This window comes from Leptinotarsa decemlineata, unplaced genomic scaffold (assembly GCF_025532065.1).
Source record: "Leptinotarsa decemlineata unplaced genomic scaffold, Ldec_3_MD MMD2_tig00078422_RagTag_RagTag, whole genome shotgun sequence".
NCBI lineage: Eukaryota > Metazoa > Arthropoda > Insecta > Coleoptera > Chrysomelidae > Leptinotarsa > Leptinotarsa decemlineata.
In genome coordinates, this window is record NW_027412747.1 from 11,326,417 (window position 1) to 11,352,732 (window position 26,316).

General features: G+C 35.4%; 1 protein-coding gene across 1 annotated transcript in view; it reads left to right on the forward strand.

Moving 5' to 3' along the window:
* Window positions 1–17,877, forward strand: part of LOC111515053 (pikachurin) — a 314,492-nt gene extending 296,615 nt beyond the window's left edge. The window contains 2 exon segments of the mRNA XM_074186004.1: window positions 4,002–4,325; window positions 10,171–17,877. Coding sequence (XP_074042105.1) covers window positions 4,002–4,325; window positions 10,171–10,435 — 589 coding nt within the window. The 3' untranslated portion in view covers window positions 10,436–17,877.
* The last annotated feature ends 8,439 nt before the right edge of the window (window positions 17,878–26,316 follow it).

The following is a 26,316-nucleotide window of genomic DNA, read 5'->3' on the forward strand; positions in this document are numbered from 1 at the left end:
TATACTCGATTATATATTACCCGTTCGAATATCTTCGAAAAAGCAGGTAAGACTGTTATGGGTATGTAGTTTCTTACATTGCTCTTATTGCCTCTTTGCCATAAACATATGGAGATAACTCTAACAATTTTGAGAAAGCTTGGAAAACGATTTTCTTTTAGAGAAAGATTGAATATCAATGTGAGTGGTTGCTTTAACAAGTCACAGTAAGCCTTGAAAAAGTAGGCTGGAATGCTATCGATTCCAATGGCTGCTTTGGGTTTCAGTGTCTCAATAGCATTTCAAACCTCTTGTTCTTTGATATCACCAATTTCAATTAGGTCCATTTTAACCCCCAACAAACTTATCGAAGCAGAAAGCGGAACTGAATCAACAGTCATAAATAGAAAGCTCATTTATTCATGATGAACAAAAATTTTTGAATTACTAGAAATTAATTTTTTTCTCAAAAATATAGCTGATCGCTGTTTGCGGGTTTTCACGCGCTAATCTCAAAAATGCTTCAACCGATATGAATGCGGTTTTAACTAGTTTGTTGTGGTGAGCTTCACTTGATGATAAGTGAATTGATGAAAAAAATCATGTCATTTGAAAAAAAAATCGAAATTGAAAATCAAGGATTCAAACAAAACTATTTTTGAGTTTCAATCGGTTCGAGAGGATAGCATTTTCTTAAAAGTGTCTCTGGAGTGAATCTTCACATAGAAAAATAATGAGATGTTACAAAAAATAGCACATCTTGAAATAAAACACAGTTTTTGTTAACAAGAACATCAAATTGTACAGTTTGTTCTTCAACCATTTGTTATGGAATTGAATCAGATATGTAGGATAGAGATAATAACTTTTCTAAAGAAATGAACTCTAAACCTTCAAGCCAGTCTCGAATATACCTACACAGTAGGTTGAATGGACTGACGCCTATCAGAAAACAACATCTCCCTTGGCTAATACCACGAAGGGCGTTGGATTATATCCGACAGGCGTCAGTGCAGGAATCTTCACACAAAAAATTTCCTGCATATGCAATTGGCAATACAACTGAAAGAGTCGACTTTCAATTTTGGAACGGGCACACTTGCAGACCGGTTTTGGGCTCATTAGCCACTCATCAGTGGAAGATAATGACCATCATCGACCTAAAGTCAATGATATTCAGAGTATTTCATTCCTTTTCCTAAGTTGGAGCGAAACAACAAAATGTCACTCCATCATCTAGTGGACGAAGTACTAACCAACTTCATAATCGTAATTTGCCAGATTCCTCTGAATAAGGAAGGAAAACTTTCTTATCAGTCAGTGAGCTATGCTTGAAGACTGACAGTAAACAAATCTAAAGAAATGTTGTTTTCTGATAGGCGTCAGTCCATTGAACCTACTATGTTAGTATATTCGAGACTGTCTTGAACGTTTGAATTTCATTTCTTCATTGGATGTATAACGAAAATAAGAGTAATAACGAAATAAGGAAGATGTAGTTTTTCAGCATAAATTGCCATATAATTATAAAATGAATATAACTTTCGCTCCTTCACCGCATTCTCACAAAAATTGGAAAAGATTGATAATGGTTTTTCCGAAAATTATAATATTACTCAATCACATATTGTAAAAATAAATATGAATGTTGGAATGCAACACTTTTACTTCGATAGTAAACTCTTATCAGCTTTCCCAACTTTCTCATTTGACTGGATTGTGACACGTCTCTTGATTTGAAACTGAAAAAAGTCAATAGCCCTTTCAGAGAATATGAAGGGCTACCACTTCACTTTTTTGCCCAATATTTGCTCGATATCTGTACAGCTCAGTTGCTCTAATTCTTCATTGCAGGGAAGAAAGTCAACATCAAAAGGGGATGTTTGAAGCTAACTTGCTTACAGCAACAAGATGTTTGACGGTTTCCAGTTAATAACATATGTTGTTTGGAATCCCAAATTCAATTTTGTCTCATAAGGAGGATATTTCAGAGCAGAACTTTTCAGATACAATGCGCAAATTTGTCTATTTGTCAAGTATTCCACTTTACATATTTATACAGTGTGTAAATGCCAAATGGAATAAATTCATCATTTCGGTTACTGTATATATTTGAAAAAACCCCGACACACGTCAAATGTAAATTATAATTTGACATTTTTCAACGTAAAAATGCCACCACTACCTCCAATCCCCTTCTAATGACAGGTACAACCTCCAAATTTTTTAATGGGAAGTATAGGTTTGTGACATATCGTTTGAAAGGTCTCTTTATTTTCTATTCAAAAATGTTATCGCTTCAAAGTTTGTTGCAACAATTAATATAAGATAAATTAAAATCATGTGGTTACCGAAATTCGAAAAAATACACTCAAAACTAAAATGTAATGCAAAACGTAATGAAATGTTATATATGAAAAAGAACCATGGACGTTAACGAAGTAGATGTTCACCGCAGACGTCATGGCAACATCCTAATCTTCTTCTAGTCTTCTAACATTATTTAACATATCAGGCGTGATCGACCTAATCGCAAGCGTTTTTCGTTCTTTTGAGTTATTTAAATCTGAAGATTCAGTTTTGTACATATGGCTCTTTACATATCCCCATGAAAAGAAATCTAATGATGAAAGATCAGATGATCGCGCTGGTTATTCAATCGATCCTCGCCTCCCTATCCACAGATCGGGGAAAGTTGTATTGAGGTATTGCCGGATATTAACTTGGTGATATGGTGATGCTCCATCCTGCTGAAACCATATCGTATTCACTGGAACTTGGAGGTTTTCTGGATCAGAATATAAATTTGCTAAACTTGGAATAGAAAACTTCACGTCTACTAATTGGATAATATTGTCATACAACATGTCCATCATTTGCTCAAAAAAATAATTTTTCCTACCAAAATCGTCTTCCATGAGCTCCTGAGTAGGTAGCATTTTTTAGGAATGCATTTTATTTTCTTTTAATATGTTAACTATCGATGTATGGCTAACATTGAATGTAGCGTATGACTGTCTACCCGATGTATGTGGGTTTTTCTGCAACTCAAGCATCACATCTAATTTGAGTTCATCACTTATTGCACTGGGAGCTGTTTTTTTTATCTGCTCTACATGACCAAGCTCGTGAAACTGCTTCTCTATTTTGCTTATTGTGCTTTGAGATATGGGCGGTAAATTAGTAAATTTCTCATGATATAGGCAAGCTACTTCCTGTTGTGTTCGGGTTTTATCTCCGTTATTAATCATTTGTTTGCATTTTCGTAAATCTAGCCATTTGTCAGACTTCAAGTTACCGAACTGACGACTAACGTTGTAACATACAAAACAAGTTGACATGGCGTTTTAAACTAACGTTGCCACGGAAATTATTCACAGTTTTTCAAAGGATAACAGCTAAAAAGAACATTGCTATGGTTTAGTCTCACTTTCTTATTATCAATACCTCAACATGAAATAAGTTTTGAGTATATTGCAATAAGTTTTAGGTGCATTTTACCGAATTTCGGTAACCATATGATTTAGATTCGTTTTATCTTGATTGTTGCAATGAATTCGCAAGCGATAATATTTTTTAATAGAGAATGAAGATACTTTTCAAACGATATATCACAAACCCATCCTTTCCATTTAAAAAAATCGGGGTGGTACCTGTCATTCAACGGGGGTAGGGGTACCATTTTTTCGTTGAAATATGTCAAATTATAATTTAAATTTGACGAGTTTCGAGATTTTGTTAAAATATGTACCGTAACGGAAATAATGAATTCATTCCATTTGGCTTTTACACACTGTATATCGCTAAACACGGCCTCTCCTTTGAGCACAAGCCAATTTTTGAAACTACACAAATACACAGCAATCAGTTTGTTTCCACTCTGTTTTGAATGATAATGCCAATTTGGAACGTTACCTGGCAGGGGTGGTAATTTCCAATTAACAATGAAATTTTTCAGTAGCTTCTTGATGGGGAAATGATACCTTCAATACAACATGATAAATATAATTTCTGTTTCACAGATGCAAACCAGGTTACAGAGACCACCTGTGTTCAAGCGGTCCACCCTCTTTTCACGGCTCCAACAGCTATATCCACCTGAACGACGTTTCAACTCTAGACGCAATATCCTCAGACCCTCTCGTGGTAAATGTTCGTTTCAAATCCTCTTCGCAAGTGGGACTACTTCTCTGTGCATTCTCCGGTGAAGATTTTCTCACGTTGGGGTTGGAAAATGGCGCCCTAGTAGTAAGGTTCAGCATGAGAGAACGAGGGGAAGAAATTAGAGTGGTGCACAACACGACTACCGTTCATGATGGTCTGTGGCATAGAGTCAAAGCTGTAAGGTAGGTTTTTGAGTGTATGTTTATGTTTTCATGCATTCATATATGCTTTATCTTTGAGGAAAAATGCCAAAAATAGCAGATTGATATTGATTTTCATCGAAGAATGAAAAATATACAGGCCGTTGTTTAGAGCTGATACCACTATTGTTATCTCGAACGGTTGAATGGAACAAAAGTTGCCTTTATAGGAATGCAACTTAATGGTATTTTCAGCTCGATGAAACCACCAACCGTCTTCGAGATATTTTCAAAAAACTGAAAATGACGGATTTTATTTTTTTGCTCTGCCACCTCCATATTTTTTTCAAATACGAACCTGAATATTTTTTATACATTTTGATAGTCATTTCAATTACGAATACATTGATATATCATAATATATGTATTTCTCAACGTCTTTCCCGAAAACACATCATCAATATTCTATAATTTTTTCATTAAGACCTCGAATTTCCGAATGTTACTAAAATCCAAACAGAATTCTCCCGTCGGTGATGTCGTTCGTTGAGATCCTAAATATTTATTTTTAATGAAATCCAAATAGATTTCTGTAAGGGTTGTCTTGGAAAGGAGAGACCAATAAACTTTGTGCCAGTACAAAGCCATTCATAAATTCCAAATGTCTCTTGAAAATTTGTAACTACCCAAATAGTTCTGTTCAGAGAATGAGAATATCAACAAGAATCAACTGATAAAAATACTGTATCAAAAAATCATAGACGATATTCAAGAGAAACATGATGAGCGATAATTCTTCTTTTTTTTGAAGTAAGTCATGAAATAGATGAATGTGAATGCCAAGTTAATAGTCGAACAAAATGAAAGTTATTCAATTTGGTGAGTGATTTTAAGGGAAAAACATGAATTTTTCCAATAACAAAAAAGTGGATATGCTTTTATTCATTCAAGAAATGTTACCAAATCTCTGGAAATGTATCACATAATGTATTTTGAACGACGACAACCTAATCAAAGATATTTTCAACGTATCGAAAATAATTTATGAAATTATGGATTCTTTGAAAAACCCCCAAAAGAAAATTTATGGTTACTGAATGTGGTGACGATAATAAAATCGGTTTTAGGTGAGTTCAAAGAAGATTCACAAACATGATAATGTGACATTCTTTTGATTTAGGATTTGTGGAAAATGAAGAAGTTGAGAACAGAAAAGTATCGTTAAGGGAGATTGCTCATAATTCGGCCATATCCACTACGTCTGTACGGAAAATTTTAAAGAAAGATAAATTCAAGAGAAACGAACTAAAAATCAACAATAAAAGAAAACTGTTTCAATAAATAAAACGGCTGCAGCGGGGGGCAAATTCCGACAGGAAATGCCTCCTCCTGAAGATTACGAAAAATTTGTCTATGAAAGAGTGCCAGCCAGAACAATTTTTGGAGCCAAGGCAATCATCGGAGGCTACTTGGTCATGACAGCAGGAGCCGCCTGTATGCTCTCAATTAAAAAGCATTAAAAAACAGAGAACTAGAAATGCGTTGCGCTAGATTAGCGATATACCCAATGCTACTCGCAGAAAGAGACCGAGAATACTTAAAACAACTTCGTAGAAATAGGGATGAAAAGACCAAACTGATGGCAAATGTCGAAGGATGGAAAACGGGCACGTGGTATGGAGAGCATATTTTCCACACGAACAAACCAGGTACCTTAGTGAACAGTTTTTTGTAAATGGCTTATTAGAAAATTTCGTCAAAATAATGAAATTTGCAAAAATATTGAGGTGTGGTGAAAGTAGATTTACTAAAAATGGATGGTTCAACAGGAATATACCTACATTATCACTGGCGACAAGAAAATGGATATTTACATATAGTTACCAATTTCAAAGAGTTAACGTATCGCGTGGTGTTCTTGATAATGAAATTATGGCCTCCACTTTTTGAAGCATCTCTGGCCGGAAAATTATATTTGGACTTCTTATTGGGGACTCTAATTGAGTCTCTGGAAGTTTTGCCACTTAGCTTGATGAAAAAATATGAGTATATTCAACACGACGGGACGAGATTTTCTCAATACAACTATCTCAGGAAGTCGGATAGGATATAATGGTCCTATCGAATGGACACCACGTTCACTGGATCTTCAACTTTTAGATTTCTCGTTGTATTGAGAAATTGACAGAAGAACCTGCATGGCTATCACTCTACAGATGTTAGAGAACTACTACAAGCACACTTTTTCTACATCGAGTAATTCTTTTAGAAATGTTGGAAGACAACTAGTGTGTGTGCAACTAGCGTTACGCTAGTTGCACGCACACCGATTTTGGATGGCTAGTATAAAATCGGCCGATATTTTATTGGTAGCGGGTGCTTGCAGACTCACCGGATTTTCACCGGTCACCGTAATTAGCACGCACTACCAAAACGAAGTAAATGCGTAGTAACTACAATTTCACCGAGCATTCGAGACTGGAATGGTCGGTAAAAAACCGGTGAGTATGCAAGAGTGTATTTAGTCACGTACGCCACTACTTTCCGGTACTGCCGGCAATACTGTGGCAGTGGACGGCTGCTCACCGGTATTTTACCGGCGACGATCACTGGTCGGCGTGTGTGCCTGGTCCCGTTTCCATATGTGGATCACTATTGGAATTTGGACGACCGGTAAAAAGTCGGCCGTCCAAAATCGGTGTGTGTGCAACTAGCGTTACGCTAGTGTGTGTGTTACGTGTGTGCAACTAGCGTTTTTTACCGGTTTTTTACCGACCATTCCAGCCTCGAATGTTATATGAAATTGTAGTTACTACGCATTAACTTCGTTTTGGTAGTGCGTGCTAATTACGACAACAAAGCAACTGATTGTTTGACCGATAAAAATCCGGTGAGTGTGCAAGCACCCGCTACCAATAAAATATCGGCCGATTTTATACTGGCGGTCCAAAATCGGTGTGTGTGCAACTAGCGTAACAGAGTAGCTAAAATACGTTGAAATGCTTGCAACTGATACCAAATTATTTTATAGAACGACGCCATTTTATATGATAGAATTCCGGGATACTGAAATTAGATGATATATGATGGAATCGGCCGATACTTGATGAAAATCCATAACTAACGTATTCCAAAAACACTTTATTGTGAGATTTTCACTAAATTGTTTTACAAAAACGCAACACGTGTTTCGCCATACAATGGCTTCATCTGGCGTGTTGAAAGACACGCCAGATGAAGCCATTGTATGGCGAAACACGTGTTGCGTTTTTGTAAAACAATTTAGTGAAAATCTCACAATAAAGTGTTTTTGGAATACGTTTGAAATTAGATGAGTTGAAAATATAAAATACCGCATATATAGTGATATGTACAGCTGAAAAGTACATTGATATTATAACATTATATTATTTAGAACCAAGTAAGTTAAGTTTGCGACTAGAAAATCAATATGTTTACAGAGTGAATTTTTGTATAATTAATAATTTTTCCGAAAACATTTATAAATGAGTGGCGCGCTTAAATTTTGCTAATAATAAACTATATATTCGTCAATAAAATTTCATTGGCAGTAAAAATATAAATCTTTGAAACAAAAACAATATATTCAACAGTTTTACGAGTGCAAAAGTGAAATTTTAAAATGGCTTCAAACTTTATATTTGTTAGTTTTTAGTTGGCTACATATCTATTATATTTTCCTAGTGTCCAATACAAAATTACTTCACTTCTAGCGCCTTCAAGAAAACAATTTGAACACTTTTTTATTTTATTGTTATCATTTTCAGCTGTAATATATTTTATAACGCTTACTTGGAACTACTAAAAAACTCTTATAAAATTGTCATTATTGCCAAAATACGTTGCAAAAGTGCAGTAAGAGAAGTCTTTACAAAACTATTTTTTAAGAATGTTAGAAACATTTTTTAGTAACTGCCAAAATGTTTATAAAACTGTTTTGTAGTGTTTGTAAAAGGCCTTACAAAATATTGATAAAGACTATAATGTTTTATAAAACGGTGCCAATTTTCTATTTATAGCTGTTTTATAAACACATTGAAAATATTTCTGGGAGAAATGCAGTTTTATAATTTGTTCTTCCGAAACGTTTCCGCAACTATTATAAAATACGAAATTGCTAGTTGGGTTGTTATATTTTCAGGAAGAATAGAAATAACTACACAGGGAGGTAAGATAGAACCGGACCCATGACGTAGACATTGTTCCAAGAGAAAAACTGCTCCCGCACGCACAAGAACTGCAACCTCCTCATCGAGGAGCGTTTTATCAACTGCGTTGTCGATATTTGTTATCAAGTTTTCGAACTTACTAGCTAGTATGGTCATTCATCACCCTCATAACAACTTGAGATGGCTATTGCAGTTCTGGTGTGTGCGAGCAGTGTTAAGCCGGAATTATATTATTGTGTCGTGGTGTGTCGTGACGCGCCACAAATATATCGTATCCATACATTTAGTATGTTTAGAATTATATCACCAAAGTGCAGTGTGTTGGGACACGATTTGTCGTGACGGCGATCGGTCGATTCCCGATCGGCGTCAGAACGATGGTGGGGTTATGTCGCGTCAGAACACTCTACAATAGTATGTTCCTAATCTGACGCGTAGATTAGCTAGAGAATAATTGTTTGCATTCATTTGTGTACAAGATGTCGGACGAAATTATTTAACTTGTTAGAAAATACGGGTTTGCATTTTTTTAATATCATTTTCTACCATAGAATGTAATAACTCAAATTGATTCTTTGACATCCTGAAATATTGATGATTTTTTTTTCATCACTAGTAAATGATATTCGCTTCGACTACCTCTGAGATTATCTACTGGATGAAAACCTTGTAGATGCTCCAAAGGCCACCACTGTATTGACTCGAAATAACGTCAGAGCGTCAGAGCGCGCCCCGACACGACAGAATAGTCTACATACTCGCCGTCACGTCAGAGAGCATCACAAAACACCACAACATAATAATGTAATTCCGGATTTATGTTGGAGTAAAGCGTTCACGTTTTTAAACATTCAGTGGATGTCTTTATTGCAATAGATAGATATCCACTAGATATCAACTCAAGTACGAGTATATTTGAATGTCTTTTTCACTCCATATTTCAATTGATAGATAGCCTTTGGATATCTGATTGACATTTTTGAACGTCTATTGTATATGTGGAATGGATATTCACTGAATGTCAAAAAGTGTTTCCAATATATATCCATCGGAAATTCGGTGGATACCTATCCAGTTAATTGAAATAAATGTTTGCTGGATATCCTTCCGAGCAGTGATGTATATTTATTAACCATCCTTATGTTACTTGAGATACCATAATCCACAAGAATTATGCCTACTCGCTGAACGGAAAAACAGCAAATTCTATCAAAATTAATTCTCTTCAACATTCAAATCAACGGGACACATTGTCATTTTGAATCGATTGAACTGTTTCATATTTTGGAAAACGTATTGTTGACATTTCAGAGCTCCATATTTTTCAAACAATTGAACCAATTTTCAGATACGAAGCACTATTAGAAAATTTTTTTCACTTGATCTCTATATACATTTGAAAAATTGTTCCAAATTTGTTTTCATAAATAAATTTGAGGTATTTTAACATTTTTCAATAATTTTCATCGTTGTCCTTCAACTTTGTATGAAGGCTCGCAGATTGATTTTTTTAAGTGAGAATTGCTGAAGTGGTGAGGTTGAAGGTTTACACCGTAATATTTATTAGTAGGTTGGAAAACGTCCTTTGTAGACCACAAATTTCATTAATAAATTTGTAAAAATTCAAGCTTATTCACTAATAGATAAATTTTGTTGGATCCTCGAAACATAATAAGTGAACCATACTCTTTTTCCAGAGATGGACTATCGGCTCTCTTGATAGTGGACAATGGGCCTGCTGTCACTAGACAATCAGTAGAAATCGTCCAAAGATCTCCATCTCGCCCCGAAGACGAAGGCCTCTACATCGGCGGCATGCCGCAGGTCAACCTGCAGACCTTCACGAGATACAGGACTGGAATCAGGGGTTGCGTGGCCGACCTAGTCATCAACACAGACTACCACCTGCAGCTGATAAACCACTCTGATGCGGGACACAACATAGGCCAGTGCGAGGCATGAAGTCAATTGAACCGATCCAAACGAAAAGTCAATAAATTATAGCGCAAATTGGAGACCAATCGAGGAAATTGGCGTCTACGAGCAACAGGGGGCCTAGTTTTTTAGCTGAATCGTGTACTCTAATCTGAAACTTTCCTATCTTCACTGACATTCATGTGCTAAATGTGGGAAAAACATAAGGCTGACTATTAAAAGCTGTTGAGCTGTCAAGGGGATATACCAAAGATGCGGTTATGACAATTGATGTGCCCAAGATGTGTATAAACCTCTGGCGCGACGCGCTTGAAGAAAGTTGTCGATGCAGGGAAACTATTTTGTTTCCGCATATTCCTCAATAGAGGGCGACATATGTCTTGAAAAGTAATTTCAGTTGAATTTAAAGTTCCTATATATCGTTGACTCACTGACACGAATAATTTAGTTATATAAGCATACATACTCCATTTAAATAAAATATATTTTGAGGTGAAAAAATTGAAAAATAATTAATGTTTTCGCTCAGCAAGTGAGCTATATAACGATTTTTCAAAATAAATATGAAGACATATATCGAAATCGAAAACATGAACTACTGTTCTTTCACCTTCAGATTTAAGTGAAAATTTTGCTGATATCGACAACAAAATTCCAATAAAAATTAAAATTTGTACCAAGGGTGACTATAGTCATCTATACCAGGGGTGACTATAGATGACTATAGTCACCCTATAAACCTATAACTGGAGAGATCAATCACATTATTTGTAGTCCAATTATATAATATACAAGAATCATTCGAGAAATATAGAGAAGTGATGGATGACTTCATTAACTGTTGATAAAAAAATTGATACAGAGTCCATAGGTTTTGCATTTTTGAATTTCGACAAATTTCAGTTTGGGTCAGAAAAAATGTATTTATTGAATAAAATTACAACTAACTGGAATTCTTCAGAATTAGAAGAATGATTCTCTTTGATCGATTCCTAATTTATATTCTCTTTCAAAACTTCACACTATCACAGTTGAATATCTGTATGACTTTTTTCGTCTTCGAGGTCGACCAAAGTTATTTACTTGTATCACAGTTTTGAAATTTAGTAATATTAATGAGTGTATAGTATCAGTTTTTTCATAATTTATTCATTATATGGAAATTATATCATTGCCAAATTTGCCATTTCATGAAAATACGCTACATAACTTTTCTATAATACCCCTCTTCACAATGATTGGAACTATTATTTTTCAGCTGTATCTCACTATACAGGCTAGTCGAAAGAAAATGAAACAGAACCGTCATCAAAAACTACGTCTACAATTCGGGAAAATGCAAATAGTTATTTTTCTATCAGAGGAGGGTACTCTTCTTCGATAGTTTTGACTCTGCCACCCTCTGACAATCACCCCAACATTTTTGAGGGGCATGAAGTACGTTGAGATGCTCGCGTACTACAATCGCCGACAATTTATTTAGGCATATCTTTCAGAAATGGAGAAATGCAGGTCTACAGATATTCAGCTTCACAGTAGCTAAAAAATCAAGGGGACTCAAATTTGGTGACCACGAAGAACATCTTGTCCCAATTCAGTGCTATATGAAATGTTGATCTCATTCAACAGTATGATGAATGCCATTTGATGTTTTCCTTCGCATTTTACTTAGTTTGTTTTTTGACATTCAGAACAAATTACATTAATGAAATGGAAAGATGATCCTATATTTGTCTGCAAATATGTATATGTTCATACGATAGGTGTTTCTGAAATAATATAGGACAGACTGAAAGACAAGTGTCTTATTGGGAGTATAATAGAATATTCAACTGATTAAACTCAGTTACATCCAACAAAAATTACCAACAGAGATGCGAAAAATGAAATTTGGGAAATGCCTGAATCCTCGCCACGGTAAAAATATTACCAAAACGAATAACTCAAGAACTTATTGTGATTGAGAAAACGCAACGTTATTCTAATAGATAATTATTACCAAAAATATTCACGATATGTGATGAATCTCAAAATCTTCCTAAAACAAGAAATGGTTTGGGGAGGAAAGTGTGTCTATTTTTAAATCTTCATTTTTAAATCTTCATTCTCCATTCATAAATGTTATCGCATTCAAGTTTATTGCAACAATTAAGGTAAAATAAATTAAACTGTCTTGTAACATTTCTCAACATATCAGGCATGACCGACCTAATCGCAATCATTATTTGTTTTTTTGAGTCATTCAAATCTGAAGGTTAAGTTTTGTACACAATGCTCTGTACATATCCCCATAAAAATAATTCCAATCATCGCCTACCTATCCACCGACTGAGAAATGTTGCCGATTAGCATGACCGTTAAGAGGCAAAGTACACTAATCAGAAAACATAACCTTTTTTAATTGGATGATATTGTTATCCAACATGTCCATCATTTGCTCACAAAAATGAGTTATTCTACCAAAATCGTCTTTCATGAGCAGGTATCATTTTATAGGGATGCATTTTATTTTCTTTTAATATATTTACTATCGATGTATGGCTAACACTGAATGTAGTGGATGCCTGTCTACCCGATGTATGTATGTTTTCCTCAAACTCAATCATCACATTGCACTGGTAGCTGCTTTTTTTACCTGCCCCACATGACCAAGCTCGCGAAACTGCTCCTCTATTTTGCTTATTGTTTCATGAGATAAGGGCGGTAAATTAGGAAATTTCTCATGAAATAGGCGAGCTAATTCCTGTTGTGTTCAGATTTTATCTCTGTAACCAAAGATTTATAAAACTGTTATTTTATGCATGTATCCATTTGTCAGACTTGAAATTAACGAACTTAAACTTGAATTGAAATACTGACAACTAATGTTGTAACATACAAAACAAGGCGTTTATGAATAATATTGCCATCTAAATTATTCACAGTTTTTTAAAGGATACCATCGAAGAAAAATTGATATGGGTTGTGTTTACTTTCTTATGATCAATACCTGAACATGAAATAAGTTTTGAGTATATTGCAATATGTTTTGGGTGTATTTATTCGAATTTCGGTAACCACATGATTTCAATTTATTTTATCTTAATTGTTGCAATAAAAGCGATAACACCTCTACACTTAGAGGCATAATTCCCTCCAATGATTTCGATAGTAAATCTATAGATCAATGGATTTTAAAATTTTTGTAACAGTTCACAAGAACTTTCATGACTTATAATTAATATTTTCAACAGATTTCACTGAAAACCATTTTCAATATGATATTCATCAGTTATAGTGACATGTATATATCCAAAAAAGATGCGTTATGTCGAATGAAATGACAACAATTTTCAATGTTTTTTCTGAATCCATGAATGGTTATATAATGCTTCACATTTAGTTCAAAAAAATTTACAAATATGATTTGGTAGAAATATTTTATGCCATCCAGTTTTGTTTTGGTTTTTTTCTATCATCTTAAATTTCTTGGTATATCCCGTGTATCGATCCTTTTCGACTGTGATTCTAGATATACGAGTCGACATATCAGAGGTTTATATGTATCTTGGATGTGCCTTATATTGATAGTAGTGATTCATCGAGAGCGCTGAAGGCCGAAATTTTTGTTACCGTATCTTTCAAGGAGATCCTTTTTGTAATAGATTTGTGTACGATGTCTGCGAGTCTAGCGGATTTCTAAGGATTTGTGTTAGGATTGTAGATAGCCTCGAGTAAGAATAAGATGGGCTTTTTGTATCTTACGATTCTTTTGTACTTATCGCATGGAAAAACGCCAAGGAATTCTTGTTTATGATATTAAGTTTGTCCTGTTTCATTATTTTTTCCACTCAATTCAATTCTGTCGCCTATCTTCTTCATATCAAGACGCATATTACAAGTTATATAATGAAATAATAATTTTGGAAAACTTCATAAATATTCAAAAGTCATTTTCAAGGAGATGCTGTTTGTATCACAGAAATTATTATTTATTCTTTCTCTAATACTGAATACTCATAAGATACTCGTGAAACTTATTTGTGACGACATGAACAAAAATTTATTCTGAATCATTACTGAAACGACAATAGTTTCTAGCATAAATTCTAGTAACTTCTATATCTGAAACCTACAAAACTTCACCTTTGTACAACAATAAGTACTATAAAATCTCGGACTGGTATGGAAATTGTAGTTGAAAGTAATCAAAAATTTAAAAAAAGCAATCAATCAATAAGACTGGGTCGACCAGATTTTCATAAGAATGAAGAATATATGAAGAATGAATAAATGGAGGAAACAGAGAAGAGAATGAAGTCAGACTGAAATACTTGAGGAAAGCTCTGAAAAGAACACAAACAGAAAAAAACTTGCGGTGAGAAATACTGAAATGGCAAGACTGGAAAGGTAGGGAATGTTTTCTAGAATTAAATCGCGGGTTATAGAAGAATAACAACCAGAAATAAAAATAGGAATGATACTTTGATGATCTGATCCAGAATAAACATGAAATTCTATTGAAACAGAAGTAAAGAAATGACACTAAACGAAAACTTATGAGAAAGAAAAGAATAAAATCATGAAAGAAACAGTTGAAACACGTGTTCATTCGGGAGCCAAAATTGTAAACGAAAGAAAAGTCGATTTAAAAGTAACGAAGAAAGTTGTCCTGAAAAATATAACGAAAAAAAATTGAATATTCAAATCGTATAACAGCACCTCAAATGAAGAATAAGCTGGCAGATAACGTAGAAAATAGTGAAGCAAAAGAATTAAATAAATGGAATGAATCTCAAAATAAAAAAAGCAATGAGGTGAATGAGAAAGAACTGAAACAATAGAAAATATGATTTGAAGGATGAAAAAAAATTCTATGCTGGGAATCAAAATCATTCCCACAAAAAGAAGAAGGACAAAAACTATGTTCATCAATATGCATGAGGGTATTTGAGCTTGGAAATTCATAATTTCATAAATGAATTGGATAACAAATAACAAACGTTATGCAGTAGGTCTTTTGTCATGATAAATTGAGAATACTTGTTTAGAATTATAAATAGTTTTCTGAACAATACAAGTTTCTCCAAGAAATAAAATGAATTCCACTTCTCCAGTTCAGTATTAGATTTTCTCCATAAAGATTCATGATACCACAACAAGTATTTCTCAATTCCTCAGGCAGTCCTGATTGTTAAAGATATTGTAGAGCGAAACACGTATCACCGCTTTGTAAACCTTCATAGTGAGAAAGCTCACAATGAACTTATCAGTTTTGATATGGATTTTCATAAAGTATCGGATAGTATCATTCAACAATTCATCTGAGTTTGATGAAGATCATTTAGATGAAAAGATTCGAATTGATATTTCAGGAATATGGTGAATACCACGTTATAATATATTTGGTCCTTTAGAAGCTTTTAGTAACCAGCAACAAATCCTTGGTTCTATGGTTCTATGGGAGATTTATCAAGCAATCTTGATGAACGCTATAGAATCAAATCATGAAAATGAGTATACTCAACTGATGGACGTACATTCACTTGCAAATAGTCTCACCGTTCACATTTGATGCAAAAAAACTTCAAACCTATTTGTTGTTTGTTCATTTCTCTGGTGTCTGAAAACTGATTTTCAAATGGAAGATCAGGAAGAAGTAATCAGTTTTAATAGAGTTTTGGTTGACTGTTAAAGAGGTTTTTATATGAAAGAACTGTAACTTGCTTAGCAAGAAAATCTCGAAAAGTAGTGATAGAAAATCGGAATCGTCCACAATTTTCCCCTCGACAAACTCAGGAGAAAAATGTCGGCTGGTGACTAAATATGTGGTTATATCAATCGAATGGGGCCTTTGGAATGTAACCTTGGAATTAGGTTTCTCTGTTGGGACTTTATAGTCTCCTGCGGCCTGATGGACTGGCTGATGTTCTGGAATGACCTCTGAATAGATGAAGGAACATGACACCAATTTTATAAGAAATACGACAACTGCAGAAACTGCAAAAAACATGCTTCTGTTTATTATGATTCAGCACACGCTTATCCAGCGGATTTCCGAATCAATTGAATAAAAAAAATCGATTCCGAAAATCAACTGCATATAAGTCTGTGAGAATAACCACCTATGAATGATGTTGAGAATGAAAACTAAAAAATATTTGCAATAGAGTTGGGTGAAATCGCGACACTGCATTATATATAGCTAGATAGTATCAAAGAAGTAGTAGCCGTTGTATATTTCATTACAAAGTAATATGAATCGTTGCAAATTGTTCAAATTAGAAAAATAACGTATTATTTCAGATCTGAATGCACTTTCAAATCAACCTAAAACAATAAATCAAATGAATACTGAGAAATATATGAGTTATATATGAGAGATTGAGTTGAACTCTTGAACTGATCAGAACTGAGGTATATTCATTTGGAAAATTGAGTAATTGGTATAAGAGTAACACATTTGGTTTGAATACATTGAAATATGGTATGGAACAAAACATTTAAATTTATAACAGATATATGGATATGATTGAAAAAATATGACACATTTTATAACGAAACAAAAATATTTTGAAGATCTATTATTGCATTTGAATTATTTAACAAAATGTGAGTTGGAAAAATACAGAAATAGCTACACAGAAAAATCATACCAGTTCGTTTCTCAACGAATCAATCGATCGCTAACGTGTAAAATTCAAAAGTCGTATGAAAAATTTAACAATACATACATATAACATTGAATACATACAAACATACAATACGTAAAATTAAATTAATAATATTTTTTTATTTTTTTCATTTTCCCATTGAGAAATCCTGATCATGATTCTCAAAGAGAAATAATCGCCCAGCTGATTATATAAACAACGGAAAAATTGAAGGAATATTTGAATAATGAAAAACAAATTAAGTATTTTGTTCTTTGAATCATTATTTTGTTCATCACGAGAATATAGTAAAAAAAAACATATGCTAGACTTTTCAATATGTAATCGAATATTTAAATGAAGTTTTTTGCGTCAGCCAGATGTGTAGCTATTGAAACTGCGACAAAACTAAATATTTCATTTATTTTTCGATCTGTTATGAAATGAAAGCCAGTTGGGCATTGGATATCATTTCAGGACCTATTCGACAATATCTGAAATCAGTCTTATCCGAAACTTATAGCTTCATTTTACCTTTGTTATTAGTGGAAATTTTTTCATTCAGTCTTGTGTTATAAATCGCAATGCGGCTTTATTTCAAATATATGATTGACCACTTATGTCCTCAGTTCACCTTTTGATTGATTTTAATGAACATAAGATGTTCATCTTCAAGGACTTGTTGGAGTTTTTTCATATTTCATTTTACATTTTGCAATGAAGTAGGTACTGATTGGTCCAGTGTAAAATTCACCTTGTTACATAGCTGATGTATATGAATTCCTTATTTGTACAGGTAGTTTAATTTGTGTGTTAATAACAATTGCTTTTGACCTACATCTAGTGTTTCAATTTACTACTAAAATCCTTCCTAGGAATCTTCATTTAGTAATTTATCATCTGCCATATCCTACCAATTCAATAAAAAAAACATGAAAAATATCCCAAAAAGTTTGTAAATGAATAAATTGCCATAAATTATTGAACGAATCTAATGGAATGTGTGAACAGTGTGGCTTTCTTCATCTCGAACTATCCCTGTACTTGCTATGAAGAGAATCCATCGCTTTCTGAAATATTATCAGAATCAAAAATAATCTCAACTTGAAAAATATTGTATAAGGCAATTTTCATAAAAATATCCATTCAAATGATTGTTTTTTTATCATGAGAAGTTTCGATAATTCCTATTCCCATTTGATGAAAAGTCAACACGACTGTATATGAAATACATCAGGTATTGGAAAAGAAAGGTTTTGACTTTCTTCTTCATCTTCATACAAAAAAATTTAGGAAGTTTTCAAAGAAAGAAAAAAGGCAATCAATTTCAAAATAAACTATTTGAAAAGATGTGTAGATCACACAAAAAATGATAATGATAATAATCATTGTTTGATAATAATGATATAATGATAATAATAATAAGATCCACGTGTTGTGGATAATCCGCCGACCACTGATTAGGTGGAATCCTTCTGGAAGGATATCTATGAACACCCGCAGCCACTCAACTTAGACACTCCAGCCCTAGCGCAGTTCGAAGCTTTCAACAGAGAGCTTCGACAGCCTGAGCCCAATGAACTGCGCAACCTGATAACCCCGGATGACGTTCGAAGGGCCTTTGTTGGTTCCAAGAACTTTGCTGCTCCAGGCCCAGATGGGCTGAACACTTATTGGTGAAAAAAACTACCAAGTACCCACCGCCATCTGGCCAGAGTTTTCAACTCATGGCTGGATGGAGAGCAGCCGATTCCGGATTGGTTTGTCGAGGGGCGGACCGTTCTTATCCTCAAAAGCGGAGATTTGTCGATTCCTAAGAATTATAGACCGATAACATGCTTGAATTCGTGTTATAAGTTGTTTACAAGCATCTTATACACACGAATACTCACCGCAGTTGACCGAGTGTTCGAATGGATATATGAGCAGAGAGGGTCGAAGAGAGGAGTCGCTGGATGTAAAGAGAACCTTCTCATCGATAGATGTGTAACGCAGGACTCGATACAATATAAGCGTAACCTCTCTATGGCCTGGATCGATTACCGTAAGGCATTTGATACAATTTCGCATGAGCTCATCTTGCATTTGCTCAGATGCTTTGCGGTACCCGACAACATAGTGAGATGCATTGAACAACTGATACCACTTTGGTGAACTCGCTTCACCATAACATCTGGTCAAGCAAGAGTTCAAACAGGGTGGGTTACTTTCAGAAGGGGTGTATTTATTCCCTCAGCCCCCATCTATTCTGCATCTCACTATTGCCATCATCCGTTGCGTTCAGAAATACTCGAGGGTACAACTGTGGCACCCCCGGAAACCGGAGGCACAAGGTCACCCATCTGTTTTATATGGATGATTTCAAACTTTAAGCCTCTGGAGAGAAGGATCTCCATCAGTCCTTGAGGGTGGTGGAAGAGTACACGCATGCTATCGGTATGAAATTCGGGATAGACAAATGTGCAATGGTTCATCACGAAAGAGGACGATGCGGGGACTACGGAGAGATGTGCAGCTCGTAGGTGGAAGCATCCTACACCATCTGGATGCCGGAGAGACGTAAACTCACCTCGGGGTGGAACAACGCCACTCACAAGAGGTAACTGCAGTCAAAAACTCTCTCCGCGGCAAGTATCAGCACAAACTTCGACAGATCTGGTCATCGGAACTGTCGGGGAAGAACAAAGTTGCTGCAACAAATATGCTTGCCGTTCCAATCTTAATCTACTCGTTTGGAGTAGTGAAGTGGACTCGGGAGGAGCTGTATCAACTCGTCGTAAAGACCCGAAAAATGATGCGTCTCTATAGGAGTTTGCATCCCAAATCGTCCGTTCCACGGTTGTACTTCCCCCGACAACAGGGAGGCCGTGGACTTTTGAGTTTGGAGTATCTACATGACAGAATGGTACTGGATACAGCCTGTAAAGTCGTCAGGAGTTCGGATTCCCTTCTCTGCATGGTCCGTGACCATGAGAGAGCAGGAATTGGAGCTTTTCTCCTTAGGGCAGCTGCCCGAGCAGCTGATGAACTCGGTATAGTTTTCGACTCTGAACGAGGTGACTACAACTCTGTCACCGAGTTGGAACCCGTTCAGCAATAAACTCAGATAAAAGCCGCAGAAATCAATTTACTTCTGCGGAGACACAAGGATAAGCCAATGCATGGGGTCTTCTTCAATAACATTGGAGACCTTGGCTTATCAAAGCGCCTGACGTTCGCTTTTCTCAGGTCGAGTGGGCTGAAGTCGGAAACTGAGGGGTTCATCATGGCTTGCCAGGATGGTGTCTTCAACACCTTAGTCTACCGCAGTCGCGTGATGGGTATAGAGGTTCCTGACACAAGGTGCGGGGCCTGCCGCGAGGCGCCCGAGACTCTAATGAACTTGCTATCAGCATGTCCAGCATATGCGATCTCGGCCTATATCCATCGACATAACGCGGCCCTAAGAGTGCTATATTACCATATACGACACTCTTACGGTATTGACGAGACATCGGTGTTGTCCTACGCTCCGGGAATTATTGAATCCGTTGTGGGGAACGAGAAGTGCCGAATTTATTGGAACTATTCGTTCCCCACCCTCAGGCTCATACAAGCTAATAAGCCTGATGTAGTCCTCCTTGACCACCAGACCAAAACGATATTTGTCGTGGAGTTTTTAGCTCCTGGCGAGACGAATATCGTCAGAAAAGAGGAGGAAAAACGGATAAAATATCAAGATATTCTGTTTGAACTCGGCAGACTCTATCCAGATACCTCTGTCAAGATGGTTGTTCTGATTATTGGAGCCCTTGGTGGAATGATGCCTTTTCTACTCTCGAATCTTAGAATCATACCGGCTTGCCGCACTAAGGCAGAAATCTTAGCCGCACAGATGCAGAAGGCTGTCATTCTTGGCTCACTGCGCTTGCTCAGGGCACATCATTCTCGGACCCAATGATCACTTACCCCACGGTGTGGGGAGTGGTTATTGGTTGATAATGCTGGCGCGCCCCCCCCGAATGTATCGTGGCTTCGGGGAATAGGGCCTGAGCAGCGCACACTACGGTGAAGAGAAAATGAATAAATAAATAATAATAATAATGATAAAAAGAGTGCTATATTACCATCTACGGCACTCTTACGTTATTGACGAGACACCGGTGTTGCCCTACGCTCCGGGGATATTGAATCCGTTGTGGGAAACGAGAAGTGCCGAATTTATTGGAACTATTCGTTTCCCACCCTCAGGCTCATACAAGCTATTACGCCTGATGTAGTCCTTCTCGGTCACCAGAGCAAAAGGATATTTGTCGTGGAGGTTTCAGCTCCTGACAAGACGAATATCGTCAGAAAAGAGGAGGAAATATCGAGATTTTCTCTTCGAACTCCGCAGACTCTATCCAGATCACTCTGTCAAGATGGTTGTTCTGATTATTGGAGTCCTTGGTGGAATGATGTTCTCTCTACTCTCGAATCTCAAAATCATACCGGCTTGCCGCACTAAGGCAGAAATCTTAGCCGCACAGATGCAGAAGGCTGTCATTCTTGGCTCACTGCGTTTGCTCAGGGCACATGAATCTCGGACCCAATGATCACCTACCCCACGGTGTGGGGAGTGGTCATTGGTTGATAATGCTGGCGCGCCCTCCCGAATGTATCGGGGCTTCGGGGGATAGGGCCTGACCATCACACACTACGGTGGAAAAAAAATAAATAATAATAATAATAATAATAATATTCATTTACCATTCAATCAAATTTACAGTGTTTAAAAACATATGAGGTTTTATTATACAATTATCAGTGGATTCATCAGACAGGCAAATAAATAAAGAAAACCCACAAAGGCTCAGCCTGTGCGTGGGTATCAAAATTATTTGTGACCTTTGCACCTACAATGCATTTTTTTTATTAGTCAACAATCAATTAAACACACATATATATGTACATATACCAAAACACACTCATGAAAATAACATATTTACACTCACACAATCATTCACATATATACAGACATGTATACATCACTATGTATACACTGAAATCATACAAAATTACAAATATATACTTATAATTAATTATTTTTTATATCGATCCAGTGATGAATATTTGCTCTGGGAGTTTGTTTTAACCATTTTTTAATTCCAGATTTGAAGAGAGTAAGGGAGTTTATATCTCTGATATGGGCGGGTATGACATTATATAACCTAGGAGCAAGATAGGTACAGCTGCGTTGTCCAATAGTTATTGACATTTTTGGTACTTCAATCGAATGTATTCTATAACGTGTATGATGTAAGTGATCAACAGCATCTTTGAGATTTTTTTGTTGATATACCAGTAATGTTAGAGCAAAAATTTGTCGTATGTCCATCAGTTCGGCTTAAGTGTATAGTTCGTCGCTTGGGTAAGTATAGGGTCTATTCAAAATAATCTCAATAATCCACTTGTGGAGTGTCTCCAAGTTCTTGAAGTAATAATTAGTGACCCCTCCCATGCGATAATACCATACAACAGATGTGTTTTTACTAATGCATGATAGACAATTTTAGTATGTTTCTGGTCAAGGATGTTTTTTAGGTAATTACATTTATATACCATATATCTCGGTTTTTTTGTCAGATTATTTATATGTGTGTTCCACTTCAAGTTATTGTCAAGCGTAATACCTAAATATTCAACTGTGTTGGTTGATTTGAGTTGTCCTATATCATCTGATATTCGAACATCTATAGACGAATAGTTGGGTAGATTTGATTCGTAGCTTGTGAAAGGTGTGTACATGGTTTTCTTTAGATTTACAGTGAGTGGTTTACTACTGAAATATTCCATGATTATGTGAAATGAAGATGTCACTTGTTCTTTCAAAATATCCCAATTCTTTTCTTGAAGAAGAATACAGTATCATCAGCAAAACAGGTTATCTCAGCAGGAATAGGTAGGTCGAATAGAGAATTGATATAAATAATGAACAAAATTGGACCGAGCACTGTTCCCTGGGGGACCCCGTATCTTATAGTTCTGTTAGTACTCATTTCATCATTAATACTTACGCATTGTTTTCGGTCTTCAAGATAGCTTTTCATCAATCGAAGTGTGATCCCCCTGAATCCGATGTTCTCGAAGATTTCTATTGAATCTGGATGGCTGACGGCATCAAAAGCTTTTGCAAGATCAACGAATAGACAAATGGCGAGCTCCTTCGAATCTAAAGCGTTGTACAGTTTTTTAATTAAATCCGCTACGGCGTCCTGAGTTGATCTCCCATTCATAAACTCATATTGTTTCTCGGAAATCAAGCTGTTTCGTTTGGTATAGTCTACAATTCGTGCTTTCATAAATTTCTCGAAGATTTTAGAGATATTTGAGAGAATAGATATGGGCCTGTAGTTTGATACATCATGCATGTCTCCAGATTTATAAATTGGTTTGATAACAGCAATTTTTAGGGATTCAAGAAATATTCCACTTTCGAGAGGTTTGTTTATTACGTATGTAAGAGGTTTAGCAAGACTATAAACACATTCTTTGAGTGTGCTCGATCCAATCTCATCCATACCTAGTGCCTTGTTTGATTTCAATTCTTTGATGAATTCAATTTAGTCACTTCGTACTCCTCCGCTGGATGCAAATAAAGCGAATTCAAAGCCCTCTTATGTGAAAATTTTCTTTCACATTTCATTTTGCTTGCCAGGTTTTCATCAATATCGGTAAAAAACTCATTGAACTTTTCCGCTGTGAATTGTTTGTCTTGAATCATGTTATCTCCCAGTTTGATTTCTTTCATTTCCACTTCCTATTTTCGATATTATTTAGGCAACGCCACATATTTTTCGGGCAACTCTCATTTTTTTCCACTTCACTTCTATAATAATTATGCTTAGCTGCTCTAATCAGTTCATTCAATCTATTTCTATATGATTTAAATTTGTTTAGGAGTTCATTGTTTCCCGGGTTTTTAGTTACTTCATGCTACATTTTATTTTTTTCATTTTTTGAGATTACCAACCCATTTGAAATCCAAGGATTTCTTTTAATGCGTTTTCTTTGTATTTCTTTTATCCGACATACACTGTTTAAGGACTGTGATGAAGGACTCAGTTGCTTCATCTACGTTATTACTTTCATAGACATTTAACCAGGTTATTTCCGTCAGCATTTTCTTCAGTTTATGATAATCAATGAGAGTTTTGTATGATTTTTATGCTATAGTGATCTGGAATAGTACTCTCGAATACAATAGAATGCAAATGTTCGTACTTTTCCTTGGTTTTGACAATAATGTTGTCTAAACACGTTTTACTGTCACCTTGTACGCGTGTTTCTCTGTTTATCATCGAATTGAAGTTGTGCTCTTGTAATATGTTTAGATATTCATGAAAATAGTCAGTTCCACTTAGAATGTGCAGATTCATATCACCCGTAATTATATTTAAATCATATATTTGCTTATTATTTTTGAGATATTCATATAAGTGCGAATTGAAAGTATGAGGGCAACTTGATGGTGACCGATAATTTGACAAATTATTAATTTTTTTCATGTTTTTTATGATAGAGAGTTCAATAACTTTTGAATTGTTTAAACTGAAAATTCGAGATTGATATACTGAATTGCTTTTTATGTACACCACAATGCCGTCACACTTGTTCAAATCTCCCTCTGAATATATAATGTCATATCACTCCATCTTTAAGATATCCAAATTATGCAATCTCCAAGTTTCCGTTAATACTATGCAGTCAAAATTGAGGCTGAACCCTTCGAGCACCACCTGTATTCCATCAAAATTTTAAGGAGTTCATTCCACATAAACGTTCTTGACCAGTAAAATTCAAGGTATCCGTCGCGTATTTCTGACGTGTACCGCTCCTTATGGTAGAATAAAATGTGCCAAGTCTCTTGAACACCTCCCTTGAAAGTATTTATAGAAGGCAGACAAATCTCCAACCTTTCTTCGATGTTCCTGGCTATCAAGATTGCAAGTGATGTTTGAGTCTTCAATCAGGCGAATGACTCTTTTCTGAATGGATTCCAACAGCTTCAGGGTATGCTTAGGGATGGAGCTCCATACATAAGGACAATTCTCCAAAGAAAGTCTTATCTGAGCTTTATAAAACATCAAAAGTTGCTGAAGTATGTACAGTTCTTTGGTTCGGAACAGTGTTTCAAGCTTTTGAGAAGCATCCTTTGCAATGATTGTGCCCAAATATATTGGTATCTATCTTGACCCCCCAACAAACTTATCGAAGCAGAAATCCGAATTGTCTGTCCTGACATTATTATACCCGGCTTGGAGACATTTATTTTTTTGAAAAAAACCGATACCTGAGTTTTCGTGGCATTGAATTGAACTTGGTTACTTCCACCTCAATTCGAAATAATCTCTAGATCCTTACTAAGATATGCAACCTCCTGCAGCCGGTGAAGAATAATTTCAAATTATTTTGATTTTAATTTCAAATTTCAAAAACAAAAAGACAAATAGGATGAGAATAAACCGATTTATTGATGCAATCAGTTTATTTATTGGCCCGTTCGATTTTTTTTGTCGTTTGCAACAGTTGTAGTTGGAGCAATTCATCAGAAACTTCGCGATGAGTTAACACTACCTACTGGTTAACACTATTAGGGTTATAAACATTAGATTATGTATTCGAATAAAATCTTCAAATATTTTTGTTTCTGATAATATTGAATTATTCAAATACGTTATCATAAGATAATTCAATATTCCAGTTATATATCGTATAGAATATTCCAAAATATACCGTGGGGATATATTCTGAGAATATATCATATGGTATATTCGATCGACAATATTCTTAGAATATTCACAGGAGGATAATCCATTTATAGACATTCTATGCACTTTCTTTCGGGAATAATCCTGCCGTATGCATGAATTGATTTATTTGTTTGGATAACCATCAGATTCGCATTTTAGATAGGCACGTAATTTGGAATATTTGCTGATGTCGACATTTTTCTTGATATTCAGGGTACTTCTCAGCATTGAGTAAATTGCACATAATGACGATAGTTTCAAATTTTGGAAATAAACGAGAAGAACTCTTTCGGAAAACGAAGTTATGTTTTTCTTCTCTCTCCAACTCATAAAATTTTCGAAATTATATTCGTATTTTTCTCTTGATTTTGCTGGCAGCAAGTTATTCAACGCCATATTGGCTTGCTAGGTAATATCTGGTGATGGGGTAGCACAAATTTCTTGATCGTTATCACTCATTTTGAATTTTTGGGAGATACTGAATGACAGCTCATAATCAAAACAA